This window comes from Myodes glareolus, chromosome 21 (genome assembly GCF_982192425.1).
Source record: "Myodes glareolus chromosome 21, mMyoGla1.1, whole genome shotgun sequence".
NCBI lineage: Eukaryota > Metazoa > Chordata > Mammalia > Rodentia > Cricetidae > Myodes > Myodes glareolus.
Window position 1 is genome coordinate 20,807,983 of NC_142046.1, and position 19,213 is coordinate 20,827,195.

A 19,213-nucleotide genomic window follows, 5' to 3' on the forward strand; every position below is an offset into this window, starting at 1 on the left:
GGAAAAGTCCAGCTGGGACTGGGCATTACTGCTCCCACAGGACATGAAACACCAGATGGTGGCTGAGCAAGGCAGCTATCTGAGGCATGACCAAAGCTCCCGGCTGTGATGGGGTCAGGCAGGTGCAGGTAGTTGCAAGGCACCCAGTCTATGCCTAGCTTTTCCCAGTTGTGAATGAGTGGTATGTTTTCCTGGCTGAGTCTGGTTTGTCACCGGGTGGAGGAGGGGACAGGCAGTCACGTATGTCCCTGAAGCTGAGCTAAGGGGGATGGCATTGTATTAGTTCAGTCTTCTGTTGTAACACTATAGGCTGTATGAGTCATAAAGAAAATGTGTTTATTTTGGCTCAAGGATTTGGTCCAAAAGTCCAGGGTGCATTTGATGATAGCCATCCTTCCGGCAGAGGCCTGAGGCAAAGGGTACCTCATAGTGATTGTGTATGTGTTTGTGTGTATCCAGAGTGCATTTGACAATAGCCATCCTGGCAGAGGCCTGAGGCAAAGCATACCTTTCATAGTGATTGGGTGTTTGTGTGTGTGTATGTTTGTGTGTGTCTAGGGTGCATTTAACGATAGTCATTCTTCCGGCAGAGGCCTGAGGCAAAGAGTACCTCATAGCGACAGGGAGAGGGGGTGTGTGTTTATAAAGTCATGGGATGGACTGAGGGTGCCAGTCCTATAATCTCATTTGATCCTAACCACCTATCTTGGAGGTACACCACAGCCACATCACTGTGGGACCACAGGAACACTGCTAAGTTTCCAGCTTAGTAGAGATCATGAGTCATAGATCTCATGAGTCCTTCAGTCGGGGAAAGTGCTGCTGGAGTCTTTCATTTAGTATTTGTTTTTGTTATGTTTTTTCTCCTAGGCAGAATTTCTCCACCTAGCCCTGGCTGTCATTCTGTATACCAGGCTGGCCTCGAACTCCCAGAGATCCTCTTGCCGCTGCCTCCCAAGTGCTGGGATTAGAGGTGTGCGCTGCTTCCACCACCACCTGGCTCATTATTTGTTTTTTTTGAGTCAGGGTCTCTCTATAGCCCGGACTGTCCTGGAACTTGCGGTGTAGACCAGGCTGGCCTCGTACTCAGAGCCACCAATCTCTGTTCCCCATTCCCTGAGATGAAAGGTGGGAAAACATGGCTCTGGGGTGACAGTGATGATCCAGCGGTAAAATGTTTATGGTACTGGGGATTCATGGGGTGTTGTATCCAGACAGCTGTTCCTTACACAGCACAGACATTTCAGAAAGGGCTGGCTGTATTTCCAGACACAAAGGCCTAAGCAGGAAAGGGCGGGGCCATGGAGAGTGGACTGTGTGCTTGGTAAGGTCATTGGGCAGAGCCTGCTAGAGACTGAGGTTCAGGACAGGCAATATGGTCTGCGTGGCTAGACTCTGCTAGTGTGGGCCCAGAGGTGGGGAAAGATACACACCTTTAATCCCAGCACAGAGGCAGGCAATCTTTGTGAGTTTGAGACCAGCCTGGTCTACAGAGAGAGAGGTTCCAGGATAGCCAGGGCTACACAGAGAAACCCTGTCTCAAAAACCCAAACAACAACAGCAAAAAGAACTGTGGAGGGGAAGGGGTTCTGGGTTGGGACTAGTGAGGATGGACTTTACAATTGGGTGGGTTGTTACTTTTTCTTTTGAGTGGGAGGGTTGAGACAGGGTTTGTCTGTAGCTTTGGAGCCTGTCCTGGAACTAGCTTTTGTAGCCCAGGCTGGCCTCGAACTCACAGAGATCCGCCTGTCTCTGCCTCCCGAGTGCTGGGATTAAAGGCGTGTGCCACCACCACCAGGTTTACAATTGGGTTGGACAAGAGAGTGGGCAGTTGGGCTTGCTGATCTTCTGCCTATGAAGGCCTTACCCTTGCAAAGATCAACCCTGGACATGAGTTACCTGGACAGTCACTTCTCTTTAGTAGGTCTTTTCCTCACCCCAGAATGGGGCTCCACCTCAGAGAGTTTGACAGATCAGCCTCTTGCAAAAGTGACTGACCAATGTTAGGCCCACTTGGAGATTACCTTGTCTGTTTCTCTCAGGGCCTGGTCATCTGCCTCAGGGCCCAGTGTCCTTTCTGAGTCAGAAAAGTCTTACAGACAGGAGAGGGGAGGATTCTGGGAGTCCCTCCTCCAGGGCCTGGGCAGTCAGCCACCCGCAAGGCTATTTCATGCGGTCCGTGAAGTGCGGATGGGTTTGGATCATGGGTGAGGCTGAATTGTCTAGCGGTGTCTGAACACACACTTGTCCACCCTGGCCACTCTTGGAACTTTGTGAAAGTTCTGGAAAGATCAGGAATTCCAGGCTGGCCTAGGAAACAACCAGAATGGGAGGAGTCTGGAGCCATCCAGGCAGGCCCCTTCCTGCAGAAATGGGCAGGAAGGTGGGCAGGGTTACAGGCAAGCAGGTTGCCATGAAGTCTAGAGTTTCTCTTCCAATTCTTGGCCTAAGGACATTTCTAAATGTGCTCCTCCCTCTTCACAAGGACCCTGAGCCACGAGTGGGGTTCTATCCTTAGCTCTAGAACTTCTGTTTCTCCTGTTTTGTCTTATGAGAGGTCCAGTCGAATGGGCAAAGGGGTGGTGGGGAGGTGATAGGGTAGGGGAAGGAATCCAAGCAGAAAGGAAAAGCAGAAAAGGGATTAGGAGGCACCCAGCTGAACGAATGACCTGCTTCTACTTGCTCACCGTCAGCTGAGAGCCTCCCTAGGGTCTCTGGGGTCCCTTAGTTTTGTTAGGGCAGAGGCAGGATCAGTAGAGGGCAGACTGAATGCCCAGGAGCCCAGGGGGAGTTATTGGAAAGGCCCCTCCCTCCCTATGCTACCTGGCAGAGCCACAAGACCGAAGAGCGGATGAAGTGCAGATAGGGGTTCTAGGCCGGTCAGTCAGGCCTCCCCCACCGGCTCCTCCACTCAGCTCACGCTCCGCCTGCCAGCACCCCTGACTCACTTCCTTTGCATCTCAGCGGAAACCTCCCCAGAGCTTCCTCTGCTTCGGTCCCTGGGGACCTGTAGGAGTCACTGCCCCTTTCAAGCCTGAGCTGGGCCAGGCGGACCCTGACCCACCCACCTCACCTTTTGTTGGGGGAAAGACTAGCATTTCCTGCTTCCTGGCCTTGGAAGGGAGTGACTGAGCTGGGGAGTCTGAGCAGCTGCAGGTAGGGGCTGAGATGGAGAGGTCCAGGCCAGCCTTTTCATTGTCAGGGCTGTAACCTTTCGCCGGCTTTTTATTTATTTTTTTTCTCTTCATTTTTCTGCTCTGTTGTGTTTACTGGGAGGATGTTGAGGGACCTCAAATTTGGGCATGAGTCGGGGCTGGGGGTGGGAGTGGGGTCAAAAGGCTTAGGTTGTGACTTAGGGCAGTGCTAGGGTCCATTTTCAAAAACATGAAAGTTTGTTCTGCACATTCCTTTCCACCAACTGTCCCTGAGTATGGGGACAGTCTCAGCTCATCGAGGTACTGAGTCCTCTGGTCCAAGGGGCCTACTTGGAACCTAGAAGGTCTTTGACAGTCTCATAGGTGCCTGGGGGGTGGTGCAGGGTCCACTTTGACCGGTCTACACCCCTAATCGTTGGTGATGTGACCTCGAATCCTCTGCTTCTTCCTTCAAGAGGGAAGTCAGCAGCCTGATAAAGTATACAACACCCCTACCCCACCCCCTCACTTCCTCAAGGCCTGGGCCTTTCTGGGAGGACTCAAGAGATTTGCATGCATTGGGGCCCTCCTGCTGAGCAGTGGCTTCCTGGTCACCCGGGCGCGGCGAGACCGGAGCCAGTATCTGGCGGTAAAGGACCTTAAGCGACCCCCAGAGGCTGAGATCAGGGACTCAGGAGATCCTCCCATTTTCCTATTGCAGGAAGGGGACCTGCATGCCCAGTACAGCTCCTACGCCATGGATCGCGGCCAACCTAGCCTAGAGCCCCAGGCCAAGGGCCCATGCGTGATCGCGCCGGTGCGCGCCGTGCTCCGTCTGCGCCGCCGCGTCTGCGTCCTGCGCAAGAGGCGCCTGTTGCAGCTAGGCACCGAACCGGACACTGGGACAGGGGCACTCGGGTCCAGCGGCAGTTCCGGGGCTCTGCGTGCGGACCTAGGCCAACCTAAATTCTTCACGTTTGACAGCCTGACTGAGTTGTCTTCCAGGACACCCCGCAAGAAGCGTAGGCGGCGTAGTCGGGTAGTGCTCTACCCCGAAACCTCACGGAAGTACCGACCCCGCACAGAGCGCCAGAGCCGTGCACAGCGTTGTCTGCTGCTGCTTGTAGCCATCGTGGGATTCCAGGTTCTTAACGCCATCGAGAATCTGGACGATAATGCACAACGTTATGACCTCGATGGACTGGAGAAGGCGCTGCGGCGTTCTGTGTTTGGTCAGCCAGCTGCTGTGGGCCGCATCATGGCCCTGCTGCGGGACTACCTGGCTACACACGTTCACAGTCATCCCTTGCTCCTGGCTCTGCATGGGCCCAGTGGTGTAGGCAAGAGTCACGTGGGGCGCCTGCTGGCACGCCACTTCCAGGCAGTGCTGGAAGATGGCGCGTTGGTGCTGCAGTACCATGCACGACATCACTGCCCAGAGCTGCGCCCGGTTCAGGACTGCCGGAAGGAGCTGGCACAGCGTGTGGCGGATGTGGTGGCGCAAGCTGAGGCCGAGGAGAAGACCCCTCTCTTGGTCCTGGATGAGGCTGAACTCTTTCCACCTGCGCTGCTGGATGAGCTGCACGGTCTCCTGCAGCCACAGCGCTCGCACCATTTCCACAACGCTATCTATGTACTCCTAAGTGGCACAGGTGGTATAGAGATCACACAGTTTGTGCTGCGGAACGCATCGCGTTTGTTGCCCCCACACCTCCACAGCGCAGGCAACACTCAGACTGAGGAGGAGTTACACTCCAGCCTCCGGGAGCTCCTGGCCCAGGAACACCCTCTGTGGAACACTGCGGCCATCGTGCCCTTCCTGCTACTAGACAAGCCAGATGTGGTCAACTGCTTCCGAGAGGAGATGGCAGGGGAGGGCTTTTTCCCCGAGCAAGCGCTGGCAGAGCGTCTGGCAGAGCAGCTCAGCTACTACCAAGTCGCTGGACATGAATTTGCCGTCACTGGCTGCAAGCAGGTGGTAGCTAAGGTCAACCTCTTGCAGCACAAGCCTGCAAGTGCTGGACCCTAGCCAGTGGTCCCAGGTTTTTGACCTGTTGAAGAAAACAGGAAGAATGTCAGGTGTTTTGTGGCCTCCAAGCTGTTTTCACTCCCAAAGCTAGGGAGGTTGAGCTCTGAGCCCCTCACTTCCTCTTCCACCCCTGAGCCTTGAGATTCTCTAGGGTCACCAGGAAAGCAGCCGCCTTCCTGTAGTCTGGTGCCCTCTCTTCAGTTCCCACTATGTCCATCAAGTTTCAGAACATGTGATAGCACCTCCCATAGCCCGGGGAAGTGGATGAGCGCACTGCTGTACAGATTATCTCAGAGGGTGAGTGGCTGGAGTGGGAACCTGGTCCCCACGTTTCCAGCAAACACCCCGTCATCCCTTGAATGCCTCTTTAACTTAGAGGCCGCAAGGCAGGGGAATGCTGTCTAGGCCCTCATGAGAGGCTAGTAAGTAGGGTGGATAGATATCTATCTACAAGCCAGTGAGTGGATCCAGTGGAACCCCTCAAATGTTGCGGATCGCTGGGTGGTGGTGGCTCACACCTTAATCCCGGCACTTGGGAGGCAGAGGCAGGTGGATCTCTGAGTTCAAAGTCAGCCTGGTCTACAAAGTGAGTTCCAGGGTAGGCTCCAAAGCTACACAGAGAAACCAACCAACCAACCAACCTAACAAACAAACAAATAAATAAAAATAAATTTTAAAAAATGTTGTGGATCTCATCTGACAAGTAAGCGTGGAAAAAAAAAAGTGTCGTGGATCAAGAACTTGGCTGAACGTGGATTAAGGGGAGACCCAGCTCTGTTTGCTCCAGAGAGGCATTCAGAATGACCTAGGAATCACCTACAGGTTCAGGGTCATGTTCACCAGAAGAAGTCAGAGAGGAGAAGTCTCTAGGGGGGTGATGTGTCCCCACCCACCCTGGGGAGACCTGCTGCAAAACCACCCAAGCTCAGGCTTCCCTAGAAAGGGTCACTAGAGTCTGTCCGAGTGCTGAGGGACTCACTCCTTCACCTGGCCCCTTCCTGTCACAGCTCTGGAGTGACAGCCCCTGAGTTCATAGCAAACAATGGCAGCAGTGAAAGTGAACAGGGCCTTGAGGCTTCTGTTTGCCGGAAACAGCAAGCTTGCGTGAGGCCCAGTGGGGTGAAGTGGGGAGTAGCTCAGGCTCTTGGCTGGACCCCTGGGATGGCCAAAGGCATCGAGGCCCCTGCCTGCCTGTGCTGGGCTGGAAGCAGAGACCTCCTTTCCTTGAGAGTGGAGCTGTCTGGGTGTCACAGTTACACGTGGGAGAGGTCCCTATAGCCTTCGGTGTCCCGGGTTCAACTCCATCTGCACATGCTCAAGAGCAAGGAGCTGTGAAATTTTCTTGGTGTGAGGCTCCTTGGTGTTCTGGCAACTTCTGCGCTGCCCCCTGGTGGCTGCACCCAGCCCTTGCCTTTGAATGCTCATCACTTCACTGTGGGTTAGGAAAGTGAGGCTTGAGGGCACAGCAAGGGATGACACTAGAAGAGGTTAGAGAGGAGGAGCCCCCCCCCCAGGGAGTGGTGTATCCTCCCCCACCCTGAGGAGACCTGCTAGGAAACCACCCGAACTCGGGTTTCCCTAGATCACTAGCCGGCTCCCTGAGCAGGTCCTGCCCGTCATTCACTGTCTCCGGTACTCTGAGGATCTATGTGATGCTGGACCGGGAGAAGGACTCTGCAGATGGACACCCCCGCCTGTGGAGCCCGGCACACGGATCTGACGCCTGAGAGGTGACCAGCACGTCCTTCCAGGGCTTCTGCTCTGAGGTTGGAAGGTTTGGGCCAGGGCTGCAACAGGACGCAGAGGTAGGGGATCCAAGAGGTTCACCATCTATCCACCTTAGTTCACCTGCTTAGCCACAGCGAAGGTAGAGGCTCTTGCTCTGCCTCAGGCCTCTGTGTTGATGCTTCAAGGGCTTTGTGTGTGTGACCTGCTGAGTGGGGGAGCTGGCCATTCCTTGCAGAATGATGTGGGGATCCTCAACACTCCCCAAGAAGACCCTCAGGGTTGTCACCTGAAAAGCCACCTAGAGGTGTCTCCTACCCAGCCAAGTGCTGCCTGTTTTCACTCACATCTGCAGAGCATTGATTTAGTGAAGATCCAAGCCCATGCAGAATTTTCTTTTTATTTATTTATAGGACAATATATAAAATTTATAAAACAACTACATCGAGGCCAATTTCCAGCCTTAGAGGCCTGCACAACCAATGCTGAACAGGTTGCATCGTGTTTATGAGTGAACTGCAGCTCACCCTAGCTGTACTGGAACTTGCTCTGTGGACCAGGCTGGCTTTGAACTCACAGAGATCGCTTGCCCCTGCCTCCTGAGTGCTGGGATTAAAGGCACAAGCCACCACCACTCGACTCTACGGTCTTTTAGTTTTCTGTTTGCTTCGCCTATGGGTTGAGAAAGGCATACTGAAGTCTGTCAGTGGAGAATCCAGCAACTTCTCTCTCTAAAGGTTCTATTTGATAATTCCTGGGTTTGGAGATGGACATGGTAGGGCACACCGTTAGTCCCAGCACTTGGGAGGCAGAAGCAGGCAGAGCTCTGAGTTCAAGGCCAGCCTGATCTACAGATCAAGTCCCAGGACAACCAGGACTACACTGAGAAACCCCCCTCTCCCACCACACACCCAAAGCAAGTGATAATTCTTGTTTACGGACAGGGTTTCACACTTGTAGCCCAGGCTCACTTTGAACCTGTGAGCCACGTAAACGCGGGGGATTCCACCATGCTGGCCAAATGATTTCCTCACGCGTCTCGTCGGCGGTGTTTGAGAAATTCCGAAGAGGGAAGTGTGATAGGAAGCTGAGCTTCAGTGCAGCCAGCAGAACTGTGCAGGAAGTCCGTAAATAACTAGTGTTAATGTTCTTATTCTTTGGAGCCAGACTTTCTATGAGAACCTCGTTGACCTAGAACTCACATTTCTTCACCTCACGTGTTTTCTCTTTTTGTTTTGTTTCACACTTGTATTGCCCAGGCTGGCCTCAGGCTCTCAATTTGCATCTGTCCTCCTCTGCTCCACAAGCAGGAAGCAGAGAGAATTAGCTCCCCGTGGCCTCTGTCTTCAGAAACCTCACAACCCTGGTGACACCCCTTTGACAAGGTCACAGCTAATCCTTCCCAAATAGTTACACCAGCTGGGGACCAGTATTCAAATGTACGAGTCTATGGGGGCTATTGGCATTCAAGCCACCGTGTAGCCTCTACCTTCGCAAACCTGGAGATAGAAGTCGGAGGAGGAAATAGTTTTATTCAACTCTAGGTTTGGGGAAGTTGGAGTAAGCATCTCTAGCGCAAAGTGTAAGAATTCCCATTTTCAGCCGGGCGGTGGTGGCACACACCTTTAATCCCAGCCCTCGGGAGGCAGAGGCAGGCAGATCTCTGGTTTACAAGAGCTAGTTCCAGGACAGGCTCCAAAGCTACAGAGAAACTCAGTCTCAAAAAAACTATATATAGGGGGCTGGAGAGATGGCTCAGAGGTTAAGAGCATTGCCTGCTCTTCCATGGGTCCTGAGTTCAATTCCCAGCAACCACATGGTGGTTCACAACCATCTGAACTGATATCTGATGCCCTCTTCTGGCCTGCAGACAGACACACAGACAAAATATTGTATACATAATAAATAAATATTTTAAAAAAACTATATATATAAAATCCCATTTTCTAAGAATGGTCTCAGAGTGTTGGTGGTTGTGCTGGGTGGACAATTCCAGCATCAGGCAAAAGTCTTTGTCTTTAAAACACTTTGACCCCTTGGCCTGCAAACCTGCAGGGTAGAAACATGCCTTATCAGATTAGGCCTCACCTCCTTCGTCCTCCGTAACACATTCATTTTAGAAGTGTAAACAATGGTAGTTAAAGGAAAGGAAAGGGGATGTGTGTCACAACCAGCCTCCTGAGACTCTGAAATGACACAGGGAAAGTTCTGATATCAGGCAGTTCCAAGTCACTCCATAATTGTAAGACTTCTAGGCTGTGCCTTGCCTTGGGTTCTTTCATTTTACAAATCAGAATTTGGCTTCATTTTGAGCACTTCCCTGTGCAGGTAGATGCCCCTACCTGTCCAGCAGTACCCATGAAGCACACACTGATTGATACACATGCCTCTCAAGTACGAAGGTGCCAAATGGACACACAGATGTGTTAGACCCTTATCAGAAAAACAAGGCCCCACATTAGTGAAAATTAAGGGACGGTGGTACACCTTCCTCTGGCTCACATGCAGAAATCACCACCACAGCAAGAGCCCCACTTGACCCATCATCTGAACCCCCAGTGGGTCGAGGAACCACCCGGCAAGCAACTCTGAAGTGTCCCAGTGCAGTGCGGTCCCCATTGCTGACTCTGATAACCATCTCCCTATCACCCATTCAACCTGGCCCTGCATCTTTCCTCCGCAGGTCTGCTCAACCCTAGGGCTGGGCTCAAGTGTCACCCTGGGCTTGGTGGTGCCCCCAGCAGCCTCTAACGCTCTTCACCCGCTGCCCTCCGACTTAGAGATTCTCTTTGCCTTCTTACCAGCTTTCTGCCTCTTCCTCTAGTAAGACATCTCTGAACTCCTTGAACTCGGATGCAGCCTCTTTTATCCCTCCTGCAGCCGTTCTATAACCTAGTTGTGTCTAGATATAATTACCGTGGGATGTATAATCTGTGATCTGAGATTAATATTAGTAATTCAGACACGAACAGAAAACCCTGTGTTTGTCAATGGCCAACTATCAAGAGGAATCAGGACTATTTGGCCAACTGCAGCTACAGCAGCCGACCTAGTTTATGAGTTCCTTTTTAGCCAATAAACTCTGACACTGTAGAATGCACAAGTGTGGCCATCTGTGTTTCTGACATGGCACGCTCGTGACACTAGACAAGCTATAGACAAAAGGGACGAAGGTGGGGGTAGCAGGGCTCTGATGAGGTCCATCAAGGGAAGGCTATTTCTTTCTGGTAAAACATTAAATAGTTTTGTAAAATCATTTTAAAGGTTTACTATTATTATTATTATTATTTTTAAATTTATTTATTTATTATGTATATAATATTCTCTCTGCATGTATGCCTGCAGGCCAGAAGAGGGCACCAGACCCCATTACAGATGGTTATGAGCCACCATGTGGTTGCTGGGAATTGAACTCAGGACCTTTGGAAGAGCAGGCAATACTCTTAACCTCTGAGCCATCTCTCCAGCCCTATTATTATTATTATTTTTTAAATAATTTATTTAACTTTATTTTATGTGCATTGGTGTGAAGGTGTCAGAGTCCCCTTGAACTGCATTTTCAGATAGTTGTGAGCTGCCATGTGGGTGCTGTGAATTGAACCCAGGTCCTCTGGAAGAGCAATCAGTGCTCTTAACCACTGAGCCATATCTCCAGCCCCTTACTATTATTATTTTAAAGTTTTATCTATTTATTTTATGTATATGTGTGTTTTGCCTGGATATGTCTGGATATATGTCTACATGCATGCCTGGTGCATGGAGATGTCAGGAGAGGGAATCAGATTCTCAGGAACTGGAGTTACAGATAGCTGTGAGCCTCTATGTAGGTGCTAGGAATTGAACTCAGGTTCTCTACAAGAGAAGCCAGTGTTCTTAACCAATGAACCATCTCTCCAACCTCCCTGCCCTTTTTTTGTCTTGTTTTTGTTTGTTTGTTTGTTTTTAAGAGAGGGTTTCTCTGTCCAACAGCTCTGGACAGAGAACTCACTTTGTAGACCAGGTTGGCCTTAAACTCATAGAGATCTTCCTGTCTCTGCCACTGAGTGCTAGGATTAAAGGCCTGTGCCACCACCACCCAGTCCCAACTCAACCCCTATTTTCTTTTAAAGATGTATTTATTTATTATGTATACAGTGTTCTGCCTGCAGGCCAGAAGAGGGCACCAGATCTCGTTACAGATGGTTGGGAGCCACCATGTGGTTGCTGGGAATTGAACTCAGGACCTCTGGAAGAGCAGGCAATGCTCTTAACTTCTGTGCCATCTCTCCAGCCCCAACCTAACCCCTATTTTTTAAAAGATCATTTTAAACTATGCTTATGTAAGTGTTGGTGCCCTCAGAGGCCAGAAGAGGATCTCTTGGAGTAGGAATTACAGGCCCTGTGAGTGGCCAGACACAGGTGCTGGGAAATGAACCAGGTTCCTTTGCAAGAACAGGGCTTGTTCTTAGCCACAAAGTTATCTCTCTGGCCCTGTAAAATCAGTTTTTATTATCTTTCTTTTTTTTAAATATTTATTTATTTATTATGTATACAATATTCTGTCTGTGTGTATGCCTGCAGGCCAGAAGAGGGCACCAGACCCCATTACAGATGGTTGTGAGCCACCATGTGGTTGCTGGGAATTGAACTCAGGACCTTTGGAAGAGCAGACAATGCTCTTAACCTCTGAACCATCTCTCCAGCCCCCTTATCTCTCTTTTTTAAAAAAAATATTTATTTATTTATTATGTATACAATATTCTGTCTGCAGGCCAAAAGAGGGCACCAGACCTCATTACAGCCCTATTATCTTTCTTTTAAAAATTTTTTAAAATGCTGTTTCAGGGGCTGGAGAGATGGCTCAGTGGCTAAGAGCATTGCCTGCTCTTCCAAAGGTCCTGAGTTCAATTCCCAGCAACCACATGGCGGCTTACAGCCATCTGTAATGAGATCTGGTGCCCTCTTCTGGCCTGCAGGTGTACATGCAGACAGAACACTGTATACATAATAAATAAATAAATAAATAAATATATTTTTTAAAGAATGCAGTCGGGTGGTAGTGGCGCATGCCTTTAATCTCAGCGCTTAGGAGGCAGAAGCAGGAGGATCTCTATGAGTTTGAGGCCTATAAGGTCTACAGAGTGAGTTTCAGGGCAGCCAGGGCTACACTGAGAAACCCTGTTGAAAAAAAAAAAACAAAAAGAAGAAAGTAAGCATGTAATTGACTTATAGTTTCAGAGGTTTAGAGTTTATAATGGTAGCAGGGAGCAGTCAGCACACAAGTGCCAGCCGCCACCCGGCACCCAGGGGTCTTGCCCACATGGCTCCCTGCCAAGGCCCCGGGCTCTAGACCCAGAGGCATTTTCTAAGCTTTTCTGATGATCATTTCAAGTGTTCTGTAAGCCACTAGAAGTGTGGCCCTTGTGTGCAGGGCTACAACGGTGTGCTGCTAACCAGCTTTGAAGTCTCGGGCCTGGGAATAGCCTTTTTCCCATTTCCTCAAGACAGCACATAATCAGGCCAAGAGCCTGGTCACCTCTCCCGGCTTGTTTGGGTATCCTAGGGACTGCAGGAGTGGTCCGGGGATCCCAGTTGGCTAGGTGGCCTTGATCGATTGTGCAGGGATGCATCTGGGGCTGCTCTCCCACCAAGAGCATCGCCTTCTGATCCATTTGCTTACCTGATCATCCCACAAACGATCAGTCTAACTTCAGCAACACTGCCGAGGCCTGCTGTGCCTGTCAGACACTAAAGCCATCTCCCATTGCTGTAGCCCAGGCTGCCTAGTCAGTTAGCCTGTCTGGTTCTGCTGTCATCAGTTCCTAAGAACTTGCCCTCTGTCTCATAACCTGCCTCGTCGGTCCCCCACCCCTGGGGTAGGGCCCCAGATGCTCAGGCCTTTCTGACCTGTGCCATGACAGCTCTTACTCCTTCGTGACGTGAGCACTTCACCCAACCTTCTCTGACTGCCTCCTATGGACGGAGGTTGGAGTCCTAGGTAACAAACAAGAAGCACAGATACAGTCAACTATTCCGGCCATTGACCTAGCGCTCTTGGCGGGGACCGCACTGCGGGCCGTGGCCACAGGGCGGCAGCATAGTCCCGCAGGCCAGCCGCAACCGCCCCCTCCCCAGCTTCCACCCTTTCCCCCTACCCCGCTCTTCGCTCCTGTACAAAGTCGTCCGACGGGAAGGGCCGTGGTCATCAGAGGATGGGGAGGTCCCGGCTGGACAAGACGCGTCCGAAATCCAGAGAGCCAGGCTGGTGCCATAGTCCCTCCTCCCACCCCCTCCCCCATCTCTGTCCCTCTGGGCCGAAGGGGAACCCCGCCGGCTCGGGTGAGGTGACCGGAGATCTCTGCTTCTGTTTGAACCAGGGTTCTCAGACTCGGCTTGGGTCTTATCCAACCTCCTTGTCCCGGGGAGGACGGCAGTGTCACCATTGGTGTCTACTAGCCAGGCACACGTGCGCCGAGCGTCCCCGAGTCACTAAGAGGGGCGTCTGGAGGGCGCAGGCAGGGCCATCTAAGGAGCTGCGGGTCCCAGGCTGTGACCTCGAGCAGACGGCAGCTGGTCTCTGCTCTCACACCGCGCTCGCTCGGCAGTGGGTGCCGGGGCAGCCGGTGCGCCCGAGGGCGCCGCTCCCCGCCGCCTCGCCTGGCGCGCTCGCAGGAACGGCCCCGCTGGCTTTGAATGTAAAGACTCTGCCTTTGTGAGTGCCTGCCCGCCCCACCCGCCGCCGCCCTCATTAGCATAGCAGCTGCTCGCCGAGCGGGGACCAGCTCAGGAGAGGGCAGAGGCCTCGGGAATGAATAGGGCCTCGGCTTTGGTGCAGGCGAGAGAAGAAAGACCGACAGACGGACGCGCAGGGGACTGTCGGAAGGACAGCCAACCAGAAGAATGCGCCGCACGGGGGCGGGGGTGAGGCGGTGGGGGAGGGAGGCCTCCAGGGACCCTAGAGCCCCAGGAGGGTCTGCCAAGGCCTCAGAAGGAGCAGTTGCTGAGGTTCCCAGACCTTCGACGGCCCCTCCTATGGTCTAAGCCCTTATACTTAGGCTTTGTTCCTCAGCAGTCCCAGCCAGGAACAAGGCCTCCTTTCCAGTCCTTCAAGGCCTGTGGATGTCGCCTCTTCCCCTCAGGTTTCATGGGAGCACCCAGAGACAGCTGGCCTTCCCAGGTCAAAGGGTGGCTGTCCCTTCATCTGTAGTGCACGCCTCCGCCTCCTCTGCCCCTTTTTGAGATGAGCTCAGGCCTTTGGGGACAAACTAACCCCTTTTCTTTCCCCTTACTGGTCTGTGTGTCCTGGTTCCTACCTGTGGGTTTGGGCACCACTCATATAAATTGGTGATATGTCTGCATTTCTGGCAGTAAATGTCCTATATGTAATGAGTCAGATCAGCGATGCATAGGAACCAAGCCCCCTCCTGAGAACAGGAGCGGGCCTTGACTTTACCATTCTGGGTGTCTGTCCTTCCTTCAGGGTTTCCCAGGGCTTCTTCTGGTGTACAGCCCCTCCAGGTCCTCTGAATGCCTCTCTCTTGGCCTGCACCCTCACCTAGTGACAAGCACACCTACAGGTCTGAAAGCCAGGGCAGAGGAGGACCTGGGTCACCTATGGCTTCTTTTCAACCGCCCTAACCTGGACCAGCTTGGGGAGACTTGGCTAGCCAGTTTCACTGCAGTGGCCACTACAGTTCAGGGAAATGGGCACTAGAGCCGTGGCAACTTTGAATTGGTCATGTCTAGGGAGCAGAGACTTCTCTGTATCTGCTCCCACCCCATAAACAAGGTGCTCTGTCATGGGAGCCATGCCCTTCCGCTTGCTGAGCCTTCCTGGTCCTTCCTGACCTAAAGACTTCAGCTGAACCCCAACCGGCTCTGTACAGTACCCACCATACTATACATTGTTAGTGTTGCACATCACTCAAAGTGCTGCCCAAGGCTCCCTTTAAGGCAAGCTGATCAGGCAAGCTGGTCCTGTATTTTGTGGACTCTTGGGACTTACTAGCTGTAAGTTCCTCTCTGTAGTTCTGGCTCCCCCAGAGGGAAGGCCTATTTTAGAGTGTGTCCGCCTGCCTTCTAGAGTTCTGCATCGTGAAGGAGCCTTGCATCTTCAGCATAGCCCAGATAAGAGTGTCTTCTTTTGAGGATAAGGGTAAAGGTGATGGGTTCCATTAGGGCTCCACCCTTGGCCATCTGTTTTTTTTTTTTTAAGACAGGGTTTCTCTGTGTAGCCCTGGCTGACCTGGAGCTCTCTTTGTAGACCAGGTTGACTTCAAACATAGAGATGTGCCTGCCTCTGCCTCCCCAGTTTTGGGATTAACAGTCTATGCCACCATACCCGGCTTGGCCATCTGTTCTTAGCTTCATTCCATTCCAAGGAGTTACAGTCTGTAACTCCCAGAGAAAACTTCAGGGAATTGCATGTTTGCACAGTGGCAGCCTAGAAACCCCTAGGGCCTTTCTTAGGTGGGAGAATTTTAAGGGTGCTACAAAAGCATCCATTCTTGTTGAGCCTCTCCGCCCCCTCTTCTCACACTCTCATTTGATACTTGGACCAGTCTGAGGAGTGTGGGAACTTAAGAGACTTGGGGGTCAATTCCTTCCGTCTCCACTGCAGTGGGCAGTTCGCTGAGCTGAACCACCGGGGAATCCCACATCAGGTCACTGTACTCCAGGGAAACACCAGCAACGAGATAGCTTTGGTCATTCCCATGCAGAACAGCACAGACCGGAGGGAAGATGTGGCTTCTCCTGGGTGGCAACCATGACTCTAGGGCAGGACTTCCTGAGGAAGATCCCGTCCCTCTGGAGAGCATCACTGTCACCCTCTGCTCCCTCCTGGGAAGTTTAGTGACCTTACTGTTGCTGGGGAGAAAACGCCAAGCCCTTAAGAGTAGGAACCTGAGAGGTGCAGGGAGGGGAGGATTGATCAGTGGAGTTTGTATCAGTGGAACAGCCACTTACATCATGGCCCCTTCAGAGCTCCTCTGAGGGCCACTGTTGCTCTTGGCCCATCAGACACCTCCTCCCCGGGTCCCATTCAGGATCCCAGGAGCAGGGTGAACCATGTTCCTCTCTCTATGCACTTTCTCAAGTCACATGCCCAGGAACCCTGGCCATGACTCAGATCTGCTTTCTCCTGAGTGGCTGGCCCTGGACTGTGGGCAGCAGCTAAAATCTCCAAAGGCCTTTTGCTTGCCCAGGAGGGGCTGAAATGTTCCCCCAAATCTAAAATGACCCCATCTGTGCAGAAGTTCCTCCCGGACTTCAACGCTCAGGCTGGGTGGGAAACACGAAGAGCCATAAGCAGGTATTTCCCTGGGGAGGTCTCAGCCACTCTGTCAATACTAGGAAGTAGTTGAGACACCAGCTCCAGGAACTCAGGAGGTGGCCAGCACTCCTAGCACCAGGCACAGGCTGGCATCTGGGTTCCCATCAGACCCTGCAGTTGTCGCTGTGGCCCCATCTTTATCCCTATAGAGGGTATCCATGACTTGTGCCAAAACTAAGAACCAATATATATACTTTTTAATATAAAAAGACCAATGAAAAATTTATTTATAAATTTTTCACGCCGGGCTACAAGTCTATATCGTACGCTCAGGAGTGTGCCACAGACTTCATACAGACAGAAGAGACTAAACCAGGACCCATTTGAAGCGTCAACATGGGTCTAGGAAGTCTTAACATTAATTAACATAATTAAAAAGGCATTTGCATGTAGAAAAAACATACAGAACTCCTTTTGAAGTAATCTGTGCTTGTCTCAATGTCTGCCAGTGTCACGACATTATCACTATTCTTCCCACACTGGTTCATAAAAGCTGCAGAAGGACCAAAGAATATGACCAGGCGGCACAAAAGGCCTCCACCCACCTGTGTCCTCAAGTGCTCCCCATTTTTGCACGCAGGGTCAGCAGCACTTCTACGAAGGGGAAACCTCATTTAAATTTGAATAATTCAGCCTCCCTTTTATTTCCCAGGATCAAAACAACAAGGGGTGTGGGGTTGCATAGAAAATTGGAACCACAGAAACCAGGAAGTCTCCTTTCAGGGACAAGCAAGTGACGCTCAGGCACCTCCTCCAGTCCCGGTCCTTGGCGCAGCCCCTCCCTCATGGCAGGATCCACAGATCATAAAGGGGTCCTGGAGCCGGGGCCGAGAAAGGGCACAGCAGCCCTTCCACTCACTCAGCAATAGCATGAGAGATTCACAGTCTTTATAGGAATTTTATAAAAATATAAATATGGGTACACAACAGCCTTCACAACGCTGGATACAACGCCCTTTAAAATTGGGTTTATAACCAAGATTCAAAAAATACACCTAAAACTTGGCTTAAAATATGTTAACATTTTATATTCTGTCATAAATGTTATGACATTTATTTAATCGTGGCAAATTCATTTACTTTTTAAAAAAAGTGTGCAACCGACTATTAACTATAATAGAAGTCACTAGGAAAAGGTAATATCCTCTGAAAATCCCCACGTTCCAGCCACGCGGGCTTCAAGCTCCCAGTGGAACTTCGCTAAACTAGCGGGTGTGGGGGACGGTGGCCTCTCACGGGAGGGGGAAGGGAGGCAGATCTTGGGCTCCCTAAACTCACTCAGACTCCAGAAAGAGGAACCGAGGAGAGGTGTGGAAGAGCAGGGATTTGATGGGGGAGGGACTAGCGATGGGAAAACCATAGGGCTAGGCGGTATTTTCAGTGCAACCAAGAAATGGTAGACTCAAGTTTTTAGTTTTAAGGAAAAAAAAAATGCATCTTTCTCCCATAACCACGCACAATATTTTCAAACAAAAAAACTCAGGCGCACAAACTTCACCCACAAATATACACACACGTGATAAATAGTTTAGGACATCAGGAACCGGGAGCGTCTCCTTCCTCGCGCGAGGGCGTGCAGACGGTGGATGGCTGCTTGGCGGCCGCCAGGGCGGGAGCCGCACTGCGGGCGGGCGGGTCCCACGGGCGGCGGCGGGAGCGCGAGTCGCCCGCGCCTTTCACCTTCCGGAGAAAACATTTCAAGCGGAGGATCCGGTATCTCGGGATTCCGAAGTCTCCCGGTGTGAGACTCAAATTTCAAAATGGGCTAGAGCCTGCGCCCCGCCCCCACCCTCGCGGCGGTCGGGGGCTCTGGGGCCCCGCGAGGCTCCGAGGACTGCCGAGGGGAGGCGCTCTCTGGCAGAGACCCGAATCCTGGGGGCCACGGACGTGGAAACCTAGCCCGATTTCCACGCGGGCCAGCAAACCTGGCGCACACCGAGGTAGTTGGCGGGAAGGTACAGCAGAGAAGACGCGGGCGAAGGTCAGGGTCCGGGTTCGGAGTGGCTATCACCGGCCGCTGGCCGCGTACTTGGCCTTGGTGATGAGATAGAGCACGATGTCCTGGTGGCCCCCGAAAGCGGCGATGTGCAGCGCGCTCCAGCCGTCACGGTTGGCTAGGCGGATGTCCGCGCCGAACTTGACCAACAGCTTCACCAGCTCCAGGTTGCCATCTATGACTGACTGGTGTAGCGCTGTCTGGCCCTCCGGCCCGAACGAGTTCACGTTGAACTCACAGTTTGTCATGTTCTGCAGCAGAGACTGCAGCTCCTGCGTGTTGCCCTTGCGCACCGCTTCCTGGAAGATGCGCTGCGTCTGCGGCGCCGAGCAGGTGGACAGCTCGGCTTGGCTCATGCTGCCGCAGAGCTAGGGCGGCGGGCCGCGCCCCGGCTCAGCGCGGGCGGCGGCTGCAATGCGGGCCCCGGGCTGTCTCGGGGCGTGTCTCGAGGCACGCCTCGGCGCATGGAGGGCGCTGCGCCCCAGGGCCCCGCACGCCGCTCCTGCGCGCTCCGGGCACTCGGGGCCGAGGGCCGCCCGCGCGGGACCCCTGCTGCATCCAGCCACGCCCAAGCGGGCGGGCGACAGGGCTGGGTGCTGGTTCGCAGGGCCTGGAGCAGGCGGAGGCCGCGACGCTGGCAATCGTGGTGCCTTCGGTGTTAGGCTGCGCTCCTACTGAACTCCACTCGCGTTCCTTTGCAAAGCAGTTCTAATTCGCCCGCCGCTTCCCGGCGTCTTTTACGGGTCTTATATTTGCATAACAATGGACGCCCTTGACGCGCACACTAGGGCACTTTCCATTGGGTCGTGCCCACGTGGGGGCGGGGCAGAGGCGGAGTCGTGCGACTACACGTTATACGACAGGGGGCGCTGGTGTTGGTCAACTCCAGACGGGGTGGTCAGGGTTTTTCCAGCGCTGCTGCCGCATCCTGGGTCCGCTTACCCCGGGTGTATAAACTCCCTCGCAGTCTTCCTCTTCCTTCATAGATCTCGGGAAATGTGAGTTCGTCGCGCAGC

General features: G+C 52.6%; 2 protein-coding genes across 2 annotated transcripts; one reads left to right on the forward strand and one right to left on the reverse strand.

The window, feature by feature from the left end:
- The first annotated feature begins 2,947 nt into the window (after positions 1-2,947).
- On the forward strand, positions 2,948-5,844 carry Tor4a (torsin family 4 member A). Its single transcript, XM_048426115.3, has 2 exons — positions 2,948-3,156; positions 3,856-5,844. Exon 2 carries the CDS (start codon positions 3,892-3,894, stop codon positions 5,161-5,163), a length of 1,272 nt encoding a protein of 423 aa, XP_048282072.2. The 5' UTR covers positions 2,948-3,156; positions 3,856-3,891; the 3' UTR covers positions 5,164-5,844.
- An 11,936-nt stretch (positions 5,845-17,780) lies between these two features.
- Nrarp (NOTCH regulated ankyrin repeat protein) lies at positions 17,781-18,927 on the reverse strand. Its single transcript, XM_048426149.3, has one exon. The coding sequence runs from the start codon at positions 18,551-18,553 to the stop codon at positions 18,209-18,211; it is 345 nt and encodes a 114-aa protein (XP_048282106.1). The 5' UTR covers positions 18,554-18,927; the 3' UTR covers positions 17,781-18,208.
- Between the last annotated feature and the right edge of the window lie 286 nt (positions 18,928-19,213).